Source organism: Diadema antillarum, unplaced genomic scaffold (genome assembly GCF_040938485.1).
Source record: "Diadema antillarum isolate AM-2024a unplaced genomic scaffold, OU_Dant_1.0 seq00000384_RagTag, whole genome shotgun sequence".
In the NCBI taxonomy this organism is placed as follows: domain Eukaryota; kingdom Metazoa; phylum Echinodermata; class Echinoidea; order Diadematoida; family Diadematidae; genus Diadema; species Diadema antillarum.
Genome location: NW_027271382.1, coordinates 1,003,630 through 1,016,876, shown reverse-complemented (window position 1 = coordinate 1,016,876; position 13,247 = coordinate 1,003,630). Strand labels below are relative to the sequence as shown.

Sequence of the window (13,247 nt, the reverse complement as noted above, 5' to 3'; positions counted from 1 at the left end):
GGCTCTCCAAGAAACATGACAAATTATTCGAAGAACTTTTTTCTGGAGACGGGACAGTCTGTCGAGATATGATGGATGTGTGTTCCCCCAAGCTATGATGCCATAATTCAAATAAGGTAAAATCAAAGCTGAATATAACATTAAAAGGGTGGGAATAGAAAAATAATATTTAACTCTATTAATAACACCAATATTTCGAGATATTGTGTGACAAATACTATCAATATGTGACTTCCATGAAAGTTTATTGTCAATAACCAAACCTAAAAACTTCATTGATGCAACTTCATCTATAACTATATCATCTATTTTTATATTATTAGGAAGATTATTTAAAGTATTACTAAATAATATACATTTAGTTTTAAGAAGATTTATAGACAACTTATTTGACCTTATCCAACATAACAATCTCTTTAATTCAGAATTTAACAAATCCACCAAAATATGAGGATCTGAATGAGAAAGAAAAACATTAGAGTCATCAGCAAAAAGTACAAAAGATAAAATATTAGAAGCATTTTTTATTATATCATTTATATACAAAATGAATAAAAGAGGTCCCAGTAAACTACCCTGAGGAACACCACAGGTGACAGATTGGTTGCAAGAGTTTTGACCAGATAGAAAAACATACTGTTTACGATCAGAGAGGTAACTCCTGAACCACTCCAAGGCCTCCAATATATATCATGTATATATATATATATATATATATATATATATATATATTTTATATATGGATATAGCCATACATATCAACATGCATGCTGATGGAGTTGCATACAAAAAAGTAACATAACGTATCATGCGTAAAACAATGCCTGTTTTTTTTTTTCATTTTGCATTGTTTTATTAAAAAAAATGTTGGACATTTGAATCAATCATTTATCTGTTTTAACTGTCAATTTCAAATTATACTGTGCTCAATTAGTTTGTTGAATTGACTTTGTATTTCATTTATGTATAAAAAAAACATTCAGAAATCAAATGATATCAATCAATCAATCAATCAAACAATAAGCGGGTTATTAGTGTGTCCTGATATAGAAAACGTTGCTTTCTTCGATATTTTGCAGACATAAAGTCTAAAATCTCTCTCCTTCTCTCTCCCTCCCCCTCTCTCCCTCTCCATCTCTCTCTCTCCCTCTCTCTCTCTCTCTCTCTCTCTCTGTTCCCTTTAATCTTTCTGTATATTTATAATTCAACTATACAAACGTCATTTTTTATTCTTTTTCAAAGTAATTTTCAACTCTTTCTTTTCCTTCATTCATCTGAATTAACAACTGCGCTTTCTGACAATGTCTGGATTACATGGTCTTGAATTGAAAGTCAGATTTCATGCTTTCTTTTCCCGGCAATTTGATGAAACACACTGCGAAGAAAATTGATGTATATACATGTATACTATATGACAAGAATTCATATTGTTATCTCACAACCTATCTACATCAAATGTTAGAGCATATATATATTTATTTATTTCTCGAGTGATCTACGTGTACAAGCTTTGCTTTTTGATAGACACTCTTTTCCATTGCTTTAATTTATCCTTCGTTTCTATTGCAAAGTATGCATTATTTTCTCGACGATATAATTATAACTGTTTGTAAGTAGGGCCTAATATTGTATTATATCTCATGATCTCTATTTTTTTTAAATTGGTCAATATCATAAATCGACAAATGCATACTTTTAAGGATTATTTCTCTTGATGATGGAAATGAATAGTATTGAATTGAAATTGAATTGAATTTATCAGCACGCTATAAAAAACAGGAAAATGCTGATATACTGTACAATGAATTTGCGCTGGAATCAACATACAGCATCTCATATAAGAACAAACATCTTTAATAAGTAACGCTGTGTACATTTCAGTGTAGGGCCTAGAATCCAAATCAATATTGCTTATATCTACAAATCGCCAATTCTTGCACTAATTCTTCCATTGTATGCCATTGTAAAAAAGAAAGAAAGAAAGAAAAGACGTCAGCATTGGAAACATTTTCTCTATCGACTACCATAACAAACAATTTTTTTTTCTGAGTCCAGCTCATGCCTTGGACGGGAGAGTAAAGGAAAGGTCTGATGTTTGTTAAAATAATTTTACACAGTAGGCACACGTCTTGAAAAAAAAAATTAATTAGAATATCTTTACAAAGATACAGGAAGAATGCAATGTCTTCTTTTTTTCATATCCAAGTAAACTAGTTACCTCCGTCCTGAAGTCTGAGTGTTTTCTATTTCATTTGTTCTGTTTAGCTGGGGTTTTTCTTCGGTTCATACTTCACACTTCGCTCTGAAGTCGGTTAATAGAAGAATACGGATCCAATCAAAATTTGCACACGTTTTCTCAAGCTACACCGAAAGAGAAGAATTCGTCCAAACTGAAGGGAACGCATGACTATAATAGTCTCCAAATGAGGTGTATTATGTAGAGAGATGTACCCTATAATCAACAGCAGGCAGCTAATTACTTCTCACCGAGATTGCATGACTTCTTTTTAGAATAGAGAGATTCTCGGTTTATTCCAGTAATCTTTGATTATTCAAATATCTTTGATACGACAAAGTGATGGGGCAAGGGCCGATCCATTTCATTTGCTATAGTGTGTCAACAACAATGACTGGATATGTTTCTATAGTGGCGCCATCTACGCTCGCAGTAGATAAAGGCTGGTGTGATAAAATCAAGAAACCCCCAAATCAGATTGTATGACCAAGACCAATACATTTCTGCTAAATTGCAGAATTTCTGCGCCTCTCCACCAACACTTATGTGTGTAATTTCATCGGCATATAATTATTATAAGCATAGATATTATAAAAGAAAAACTTCATCAAATCATATAGTAACATGCAGAAAACGCAGCATTACACAAAATGATCCATCATTCATCCGCATTTATACAATGAAGTCCAAATATTTTCAGATAGCTATACCTCTAGTTGTTGTAGGTGCCTTTTTTTTTTGCCAACAGTGAAACGAATTCTCTTCTTTTCGTGCATAAAAGTTATATTGCACTCCTCTCAAAAATAAACGAACAGTTCTATCACTGTTATTAAGAATAACTTATGGGGGCAATTCTTCCCGTTTTCGTTCACACGGACATAATATGCAAGGCCTACCATGACTGTTTACATGCTAAATAAATTTCATTTATTTCCACACTTTGTCATAACAACCCTTTTAGATAACTTCAATCATACTATAAAAAGAGGACGTCCATTAAGATCACTCAGATCACCACGAAAATGTATGTTTTTTTTTCTTTATGTAGATGCATTGTGTGGCACTTTGTTACTCGACATACAACATACGCCAATCCCAGACATCTTATTAACAGGGTGGTGTGTTAGCTTTGTAGTCTTCAAACGCATCTTGCCAGGCAACCATGTCTACCGTCTTCCATTGTTCATAGTCTTCCCGCCACTGCTGTTCCAATTCCGGCATGTCCACTGAAACAAACAGACAGTATAAATGAAGCATTTTTCTCTCTGATCGTTGTTCAAGTCGTGAACTGCTAAAACTCGACAAAAGAACACAAACAAAGAAAACTGAAACACTAAAAAACAAAAATCACGCAAGATATCAATGAAAAAACAAACAAACGAACGAACGAACGAACGCACTGGTGATCGAACGAACGCACAGGTGATCATGACTGTTCAGGTCTCGGCACACCGAGCATGGTAACGGCAACAGTCCGTTTTTGTTTTTTGTTTGTTTGTTGTTGTTGTTTTTTGCTATATATATGATGCGCCAAAAGGAACTAGGTCTTAACAAACAAACAATAATTTGATACAAAATCACCACAAAAATTATTCTTATGTCAAAATCGAGAACAACAAAATCACCAGTTGAAGATTATTCCGTAACAAAGTTTTAAGCGGGGAAGTGATATTTTAACAGAACCAAACATGGTTTCTTTTGGCGCACCATAGCAACAAACCGGACCGTTGCCGTTACCGTGCTCGGTGTGCCGAGGCCTTTCCCCTGGTTTCAGTCATTACATTACCATTAGTGAAGGAAGTAGTCAGTGGAATATGACATTAGTTAAATCGTTTTTCACGAGTTAACTTGGCTTATTTTTGGGATTGCTCTTTAATGCTTTCTTATCTAACTCGGAGAATGGCACGACATTGGAATGATGGATTTGTTTGTTATTTTTGTTTTATTTTCCATCTTACAAGATGGCTGGATAGTCCATACCAAGCTCCACTCATGGAGTCCATTGTTTTTAAGCTAAAAGATCAGACTGATCATTTTCACCATGATTAACGGTATACCCAGTATATAAGAAGAAATAAAACAAAGAAACTAAGATGCATTAGCAAGTCTGGATGGATTATCTTTCCAGACTAATTCGTTTCCTTTTGTTTGTTTTGTTTCAAGAGATATTGTCACTCTCGTACTTGTATGGCTAACTAGGCTCGGCAGGTATTCATTCCAGAAGTGGCACGTCTCAGCTTTCAAGGCGCGGCCATTGCTGAGGTTCAGGTCCAGGATCTTATACTCAAGGTCTGGGAGAGTAAACGCGGGCCAGGACTTGGAGGAGGTATCTGGTGTGCCGCCAGACATGTTAAGATTCGGGTTCCTTTAATGACAAGAAGAAAAAAAATCATCATGGAATTAAAGGTATGCATCTTGATAATGTACATTTAGAAAATGACGATTGAGCTTAGCTTTCAAAATTGAACTTTTTTTACTACCAGAAGCTCACTACCATCAAAACACTTTTTTTATAGGATTCAGAAATCACAGTCATATACCACAGGCATTTAATGGATTTAAAAGTAATTATGTACGTGTGTCTCTTTGTGCTTATGTTTATACATTAATTGTACAGAGCGAAATGTTCTACGAATAATTAATATAAAGTGATGTAGGCCTATGCTCATATTAGAACAGACATTATGTAAATTGCTTTTCTCCAGCTATCATTGTAACGGGAACATAACAAAAGTTAAAAACAAAAGAAAACAAAGCCAAACCACTTAAAAGCGAAAACACGTTGAAAATGACGACGGACAGGTCAGGAGAGCCTCACCCAGTCTTGGCAAAGTTTGCGTAGTATCGGATGATGTCCAATGATAGCTCAATCTCCTTCTGTGGCATGTCGTCCCATCTATCGTATGCAGGGTTGAAGTGAAAACCAAATATGAATTGTAAGTCCTCTCCATGAGCCACACCCTTCCACGGCCACCCATCCCCACTCCAGGCGGATGTGTTCGGGTAATGGGTGAACTGGTAGTAGTACACGTCCTGGCCGATCTCGGCGTACGCCCTGGCCCAGCCATCGGCCGGGCAGGCGAAAGCCTCGTCTGTCTCGGCGTCCATGTAGTAGTAGAAGAAGTTTGCCTCGGGGTCGTCGGCAACGGTCCAGTCCACGTACTGCTGCATCATGGCGTCGACGATGACGTCATTGGAGTACGTGTAGGTGAATTGTAGAAATGACTCTCTCAACTCTGCCTCATCGATGGAGGGATCTTCGAAGGGGACCTTCGCCGGAAATGCCCTAGAGGCAACGAGGCTTCCGTCGTCTTTCGTCGTGCCCACCATGATCGGGCACATGTTAAACTCTCTCCGTCTGACGAGCTCGACGGGGTCGTCTGGCAGGAAAGCGCCATCAACGGTAGGCACCAATGGAATGACGTGAGTCGTCGTGAGCATGACCTGCGGAAACAAAATACGAGCAAGAGTACTGCCTGAATAGACGACTTTATAGTCCTATCTAAAGTTGTTGTAGCGCTGTGACATATTCTTATAAGCAATCAATGTTAGTGACCACAATATGATCCAATACAAAGAACGTACATTAAACTAATGAGTGAGGGAACTACCACGGTTCAAAATTTTACTCGTGTACAGTGCTACTCGTATCCGCGTAATATTCTACACTATAACACGCGGTGAATTTTGATAGCTAAAACATCGTCTCATACAGATAAGTTATGTAATATCGTTTTGATTCCCATAATCATCAACTTGGTGATTTGATCGCAAGCACACTTTTTCGAAGAACTCAATTCAGTAATGTAACATAACCAAGATCATTAAAATGCATAAATATTGCGATGACAAGACTGATAACTATGATGACGGATGTTTCGTAGTTCTATTATGAATTGCAATAACAATAGTGATATTGATTATGACAATTATAAAACACAGACCATTATATGAATATGGAAAGGTGTCGTTACAATTGAAATAAATCAGAATTAGAATTTTTCTATAAACCTTCCCTTCCACTCCTCTACAGGATCAAGTGGTAAATGGTGTGAGTTCACTATGTTCAGGGTATTTTTCAGAGTTGTCGTGTCCGGATGGTTTGATTTGGTTTCGTACCGCGTTCATAGCCAGAACGAGCTCCTCCTCCGGAACACCCCGTAGGCAGGTGACAATCTCCTGGCTAGAAGACACGTCTCCGCAGCCAGCCATCCTGCCGACAGCAAAGGCATCGTCCCGCGCCTTCTGCCCGTCGGTCTCAACCGCCCAGGGGCTGGTAGCCGTACCGCTCTGAAAGAACCCGAGGCGGACGATGTATAGTCACAGCTCAATGTCGTATTTTCTTCTTTTTATATCATTTTTTATTGTTCCATATTCAACATTTCATACAGGTATCTTACCTTCTATATGATTTCATAGGAGAAGAATAACACAGAATAGCCAATTTGAGATGGATATAAACAAACGCTAGATATATAGTAAGCAAATATGAATACGCGTACGTAATGAGGAACCTATTATTAAAACTATGCAGGAGCTTGTAGAGTGTAGGCTCAATAGTAATGACTTATAATGAACCAAGTTTGGGTTTCAAGAATCCTATCACACAGTAGGGTGTGTACGTATGATGTCTACCCATGCTTGATCAGACATGAGGGAGGTCTCAAATCCCACCCTCCCTGTTGGTAGACAGGAATTCAAGCAGAGAGTTTAGTATATCCGTCTGCATGAGAAGATAATTTACTTCACTGGCCTATTAATTTGGAACTTTCTTTTATGCGTTCATTTCTATCTTAATTGAGATTCATCCCTGCTTCTCTGACAGCAATCGCATTTAAGAAGCGACGATTGTGTCTGAATATGATGAAAACAACTTAACAACAACGACGACGACAACAACAACAACAACAACAACGACAACAACAACAACATGCAATACTGGAATAACTTACATGATTATAGAGATGCAATTACTGGAAACAAAATCAATGTCTGGACCATTTGACATCACCAGATTTAGGTTCATGTTTACAGATTAATATAATCTTCCTTGTTTTTAATCTATCTTTATATACACGGATTGCATAATCCACGACTGCATCCAAATGTATAATTGCACATTTATAGTCATACCTTGTCATTCTTAGCGCGACATTACTATAGTAGTTGTTTGAAGTCGTATGTTTTGCTGTGTTCCCCATCAAGTTTTATTTACGTGCCCTAAAAATTGGACTTTATCAGACACGCACGCATACACACGCAGAAAGGTACCAATAAACTCCGACTGATAACAGTGTTACACTCGAATAAATCCTTATCAACATGCACTTTAGTTGATTGAGCGTGGTTATCTAGATTCAAACACTTCTAATTGAGCACAGTTATCGATGAACAAGAAGTGGTGATCACAATCCGTGACCCAGTCTACTAATGACAATGTCCCGAACTTTTTTGCCGACACACCCTCCATTCGCCTATTCGTTTATTTGCACTGCAGAATTCGAAACCCAACGAAATTAGCCACTTTCTTCTATGGTTGCATCGCCAAATTTCGATTTGGATGTCAATTTTCTATTTCTCAAATTTCGGAAGATAATTTTTTTTTTCTGCAATGTATGGTAAAGGTATGAATATAATGACAATACATTGAAATTATGGGGTAAACGATACGCCTAAATCATTATGTAGGAAGTGTAATACGATCAATGCAATCAATATCATGCGATACCAAAATGACGAAAAGTAGTGGTTTCTTTTCATCTTTGTCTATAGAGGATGTTTAATATCCCATGTAGAGGGTCATGACGTGCCATTGTGTGCAATATCAGAATTCAGTATCATATTTCATGCTATCACACGGGTGCAATTAAAACAGAGAAAAAGGAAATACAATGCATTTCTAACATAATATGTTGTTATCAACAATGTCCCGGTCTCCATATACATTGACATTAAAAGTTAAACTTAACGAGACTAATTTTATTTATGAACATACGATTAGGATTGCTCGGTTGAAGTATCCCGCGCTCTCAGGCGACAGCAAGTGCAGACCCACGCTGCCGCCACCGGCGCTCTGTCCAAAAATAGTCACCTCGTCGGGATTACCGCCAAAGGCTAGAAGTGAAGAATCGGGGCATGACTTTGGGTGTGAAATGTATAGACAAAGGCCATTATCTTTGTCAAGCACCTACTGCTTATGGCAATGCCCTCGTGGATTTCGTTTACATTTAGATTTGGTTGATTTGTCTCTTGAACGGCATTTAGCCTACGTGAAATCTTATAATGCATAAAAATGACACCTGCACGTCTTCATTTTGTATTTTCAACAAAAATAATGCTGTACATTTCAGTCAATCATTTACCTGTTTCCAAGAATCCTTACATGACACCATTGACGAATTTATAATGTATATAAAAAGTTAAATATTCTTCCCTGCTGACTGTAAAAAGCTCCTAAAAACATCACCACTTTCTTAATGGACACAATACTTGGATTACGAAAAAACAAACAAACCTTGAGCATTTTTTTTTCCATTGACAAGAACAACATTTGTCTTCAATTTTCCTGCAACCAGTAAGCATATCCTTCGTTGTCCACTACCTAGCAACAACCAATGGACTCCAAGTTGGATCAGACGGAGGTTTTAACGACAGATTTGCTAGAAAGTTACAAACAAGCGTAAAAACAAAAGAAAAAATCGGAGCATCTATAACGGGTGCACGTCACGAGTTCGACACCAATCAATCATATAATACAGCCCATGAGTCATACAGCCTATGATTTCGACACCAAACAAGCCAGGCCCAGGACCTGACGAGAGAGACACATTAAGCCCCGTGTTGTAATGTCGAACTCGTGGAGTGTTTTTACCTAGTGTCGAACTTATGGGCCTTATTTGCCTATAGTGTCGAACTCAAGGTTTGTATGTGCGACTCGTCGGCTGTATGACTCATTGACCTTTTTTCTTTTTCTTTTTCAATGTCAACTCATGGGCTGCATGACTCGTGGGTGTCGGTCTCATGGGGGGACTCCTCCATAAAACGCGAACGGATGAACTATGAATAAAAACTATAAAAAACTGTAAAAACACAGACTTAAAAAATGAGAAATTTGTTCTCACCGTGAATGTTGCTTTTCACCCACTTCAACGCCTCCAGCTGGTCGAACATACCGTACATTCCAGGAAGAACAGTATCACCTTCAACGTAATAATATTATATATATCTATACGAATACAACGACAGTAGTGTATTAAAGAGCAAAAGTGTATGAAACCGATAAATGTGGTATTAATCATTGCGATAGAGATCGTAATTAATACAAGTAATGTGATAACACGGAAACTAAGAATGATAAACGTATGTATTGTAAATACACATGTGTTGTATGTAAACATGCTGTTCTCTTGGTCTCACTGTTGAGAACTTAACGTAGAGAGCAAATCATAATCAAACACAGAGTTCTATATAGTCTTGTGACGTTTGGTGAAACAGATGGGGATACATTGAAGTAGTGGCAAAATACAGCGTAGTAATTTAAATGAAGTTAATTTGGTATCGTCGATAAGATTCTAAACGTTTTAACAAGAAATCATTAGTCCAAATCTCTGACACCCTTCAAACAAAGGTTTGATTTCTCTCTGGACCTAGGTGTAGTCAATGGCTACCTTGCAATGCTAAGCTAGTCACACCGGTCGTTGGGAGTGACGATATGCTAAGACTGAAGATGCTTCACGGATAAGTGAGACCACCATGTTATTACTATAGAAAGAGCTCGACAGTGGTGGCCCGGTTACTCTGGGCCACTTAAAATTGATGTCTGGCCACCTAATTTCCAACAAGGTTATAATCTTGATAGTCCGATCGGGCAGCTAGAATTATAATAGAAAGAAATCTTATATTTCCTTTTATTTCGGGCTACTACATTTCTTTTTTCTGGCCACCAAAAATTTAGCCTCAACTATATGGACCACCAGAGAGAAAAAAAAAAGTGTTGATCCCTACTCTATAGTTGTTGCTATTTTGTCACATTTCTTTTTACTATCATTACTATCGCAACAGACACTAATCTGAAGATATGAAAACACAAACAAAGAAACAAGAGCAAAGGGTATTATATACCAGTAGAGAGGAAACCGAAACCGTTAAGTCTGTAATTGATGGCGACGAAGATAATGCCATGTTCGGCGCAGTACATGTGACCGTCATAACCAGTACTGGAACCAGAACCAAAGAGGAAGGCACCACCGTGAATCCACACCATGACAGGTGCGTCGGTTGGCTATCCAGTGAAAGAGCAAAGGAGGAAGGGGGGAGGGGAGAGAAATGTATATTAAATATATATAAATATATACATTATATATATATATTATACATGTACATGTATATGCAGGGGCGGATCCAGGAATTCCGTAAAGGGGGGGGGGGGGGCAAAGAGGGGCTCCCGTGCAATTTTGTCGTCACTTCCGGGTTTCAATTCAATTCAATTCAGATGATTTCATTCGAAATTTTCTGCATTAAATATATGTTACAAATGAAATACAGTCATTTGTTTTTGTTTTCAAGACAATAAAACATACAGTGTGTACATCCGAACGTAACTGAGATATACGTGTACAGATTAAAGAAAAGAATTGAGAACACGTCAATTGGGAACCACTCGGGACAAAGTGAATCAACTGATCTGACTGAATTATGGCGCATGTATTGGGAGTGTGAATGCAGAAGCATATAGCTTGAAGATACGACAGCCCATAGGCCTGACAAGCAAAAAAAAAAAAAAAAGAAAAAAGAAAAAGAAAAATGATTCTGGGCAATTTTCCTCTTTACGAAAGTTAAAGGGGTGTGCACGCGCCCCTTTCATTTTTAATTTTAGTTTCTTTTATTGAAAAAAAGGGGGCGCCCCATCGCCCCCCCCCCCCCCCCCCCCCGATCGGCCACTGATATGTGGTTTGGGTGAATACAGCAATATCAGTATAGATCCTTGAACTGCACCAGGTCCATGCTAGGACATATCCGTGAAGTTTGAGGAACATTTGACAAACCATTCGAAAGTTATACAGTCTTTTAAGCCCCGGTCACACAGCACTCCACGTCTAAATCACGTACATAAAGTTATGAAAATCTGGTGGACGTGGTCGTAAGTGGTATTTTTTTGGTCAATTTTGGTTTGACCGTGCTTTGTACGGGGTATGGCCGTTGGCGGCTGTTCCACTGCTGAAGCACTGCCTATAAAGCACGGCTAATCACGTCCAGCCACGTGTATGTACGCGGAAAAATCCATTTGTCAGTGATAAGCCGCTAAACACGCGCTATTTCCCGTGATACCAACGTGGAACACGCGTCAGATGACCGTGCTCTGCCCGTGACAGACCGCTAAACTTTCGCGTCTTACCGTATCTCTCTAAGTTTTAATTACTGCCAGAACACGGATTATCATGTATATTTCACGTGTGTTGCACGTCTTTATCACGTGTGCCGCCCGTGGTTGTCCGCGGAATAAAATTTTGAGCAGTTCAAAACTTTTTACCGCGTCCGACGCCGTTCCGATTTTTTCCCCGCATCCTGCCACGTCTATAAATCGACCGTAGCTCGTCTTAAACTCGACATCAACGCGAACAACATCGTCTGCTTCACGGGAGACCACTTTTTGACGTGTTTTGGCCGTGATTAAGCCGTAAAGCGCCGTGTGACCGGGCTTTTTAGTTTTGGTTAAATGAATTTGCCTCCATAACTGGATGACAAGACTACGACCTAGACTACGACACAGATAATTCCACAAGATTTCATATTTTATGAAAAACACATAATATTAATTCCTTTAACTTATTACTACAATAATGTGAAGGAGTAATGTCATTTCTCTCACTTTCTGAGAGGCAAGTAAAGTGCCCTTTCATTATGCTAAAAAATGAACATGTATTGAATTCGTATTTTCTTCATGATTTATCATCATAATTTACACACTAATGACAGACAGACTATGTCAGAGTAGTTACCATTGCTTCTCTCTTTTCATATTCGGAATGGTATCGTTTAACAGTGCAAGGAAAGAATAAACAACTTCTGACTTTCAAGACTATACGAGAGTATACAAGAGTAAGTCAGAAGACTATCTTCATGACAATGAATTAAAACTGTGAAACAGTGTGACACACATTTTAAAAAATGCCATTCTGAATATACTTTTTTTTGTATTTTGCGTTTCTTTTGTTACGAGCTTGATGAAATGATTAAACGATTACAAGACGCGTGTCGTTCTATACTTAATAAATCAGTATTTAATATCTACAGCACGGGTGATTTTCGTTATTCCGAAGGTTTGATATGCTGAAACACATCAAGTCCATATACCTAGATGTTCGTTAATCCGTAAGTGAAATAGGGTTCGTCAATCCGAACATTTGTCGCGTTATTCCAAAGATTCGTCATCCCCTAGGTTCGTTAGTCCGAAATTGAAATTTGGAGGTGGAATTTCCATCTCCCTGGTTATTCCAAGGATTTGTTAATCTGGACCTGTTATAAGGTTCTTTATTCCAAACCATCCTTAATCCGAGAATGAAATAAAGGTCGTTCTTCCGAAAATGAACACAAGAAGCAAATTAAGAACCTATTTCGTTTTCGGATGAACGAAATTTGGAAATCACGAACCTTCGGAATAACGAACTGTGTCTTAACATAAGTGAAAAAGCCCTCGAACAACACAGCGATTTACCTGAGGACTGGGAGTCCAGACATCTAGAAACAAGCAATCTTCGCTTTGACCCGGAGTAGTCATATCGGGAAGTTGCCAGCACATACTTCCGGAAGTCGTTGCGTTTAAGACGCCATCGTCGAGAGTCAGCTTGGGCTCCGGCCTCATGAATCGGTAGTTGGAGGCGTTTTTGGCGTAGGGGATACCGCGATAGATGTTGACGTTTGTGTCGATGTCGGGGTAATCGTGGCGGTAGGGGACAGACTCGCCGTAGATTGTTCCGAAATCAGGTACGTCCACATAAGGTTGATTACCCAT

General features: G+C 38.3%; 1 protein-coding gene across 1 annotated transcript; it reads right to left on the bottom strand.

Annotated features, from left to right (window-relative positions):
* Nucleotides 1–3,343: 3,343 nt before the first annotated feature.
* On the bottom strand, nt 3,344–13,247 carry LOC139731746 (acetylcholinesterase-like). The gene is made up of 8 exons (XM_071642630.1): nt 12,951–13,247; nt 10,358–10,517; nt 9,358–9,435; nt 8,232–8,350; nt 6,356–6,526; nt 5,055–5,680; nt 4,420–4,601; nt 3,344–3,462 (listed from the first exon to the last, which is right to left on the bottom strand). The coding sequence occupies exons 1-8, from the start codon at nt 13,245–13,247 to the stop codon at nt 3,344–3,346; spliced, it is 1,752 nt and encodes a 583-aa protein (XP_071498731.1).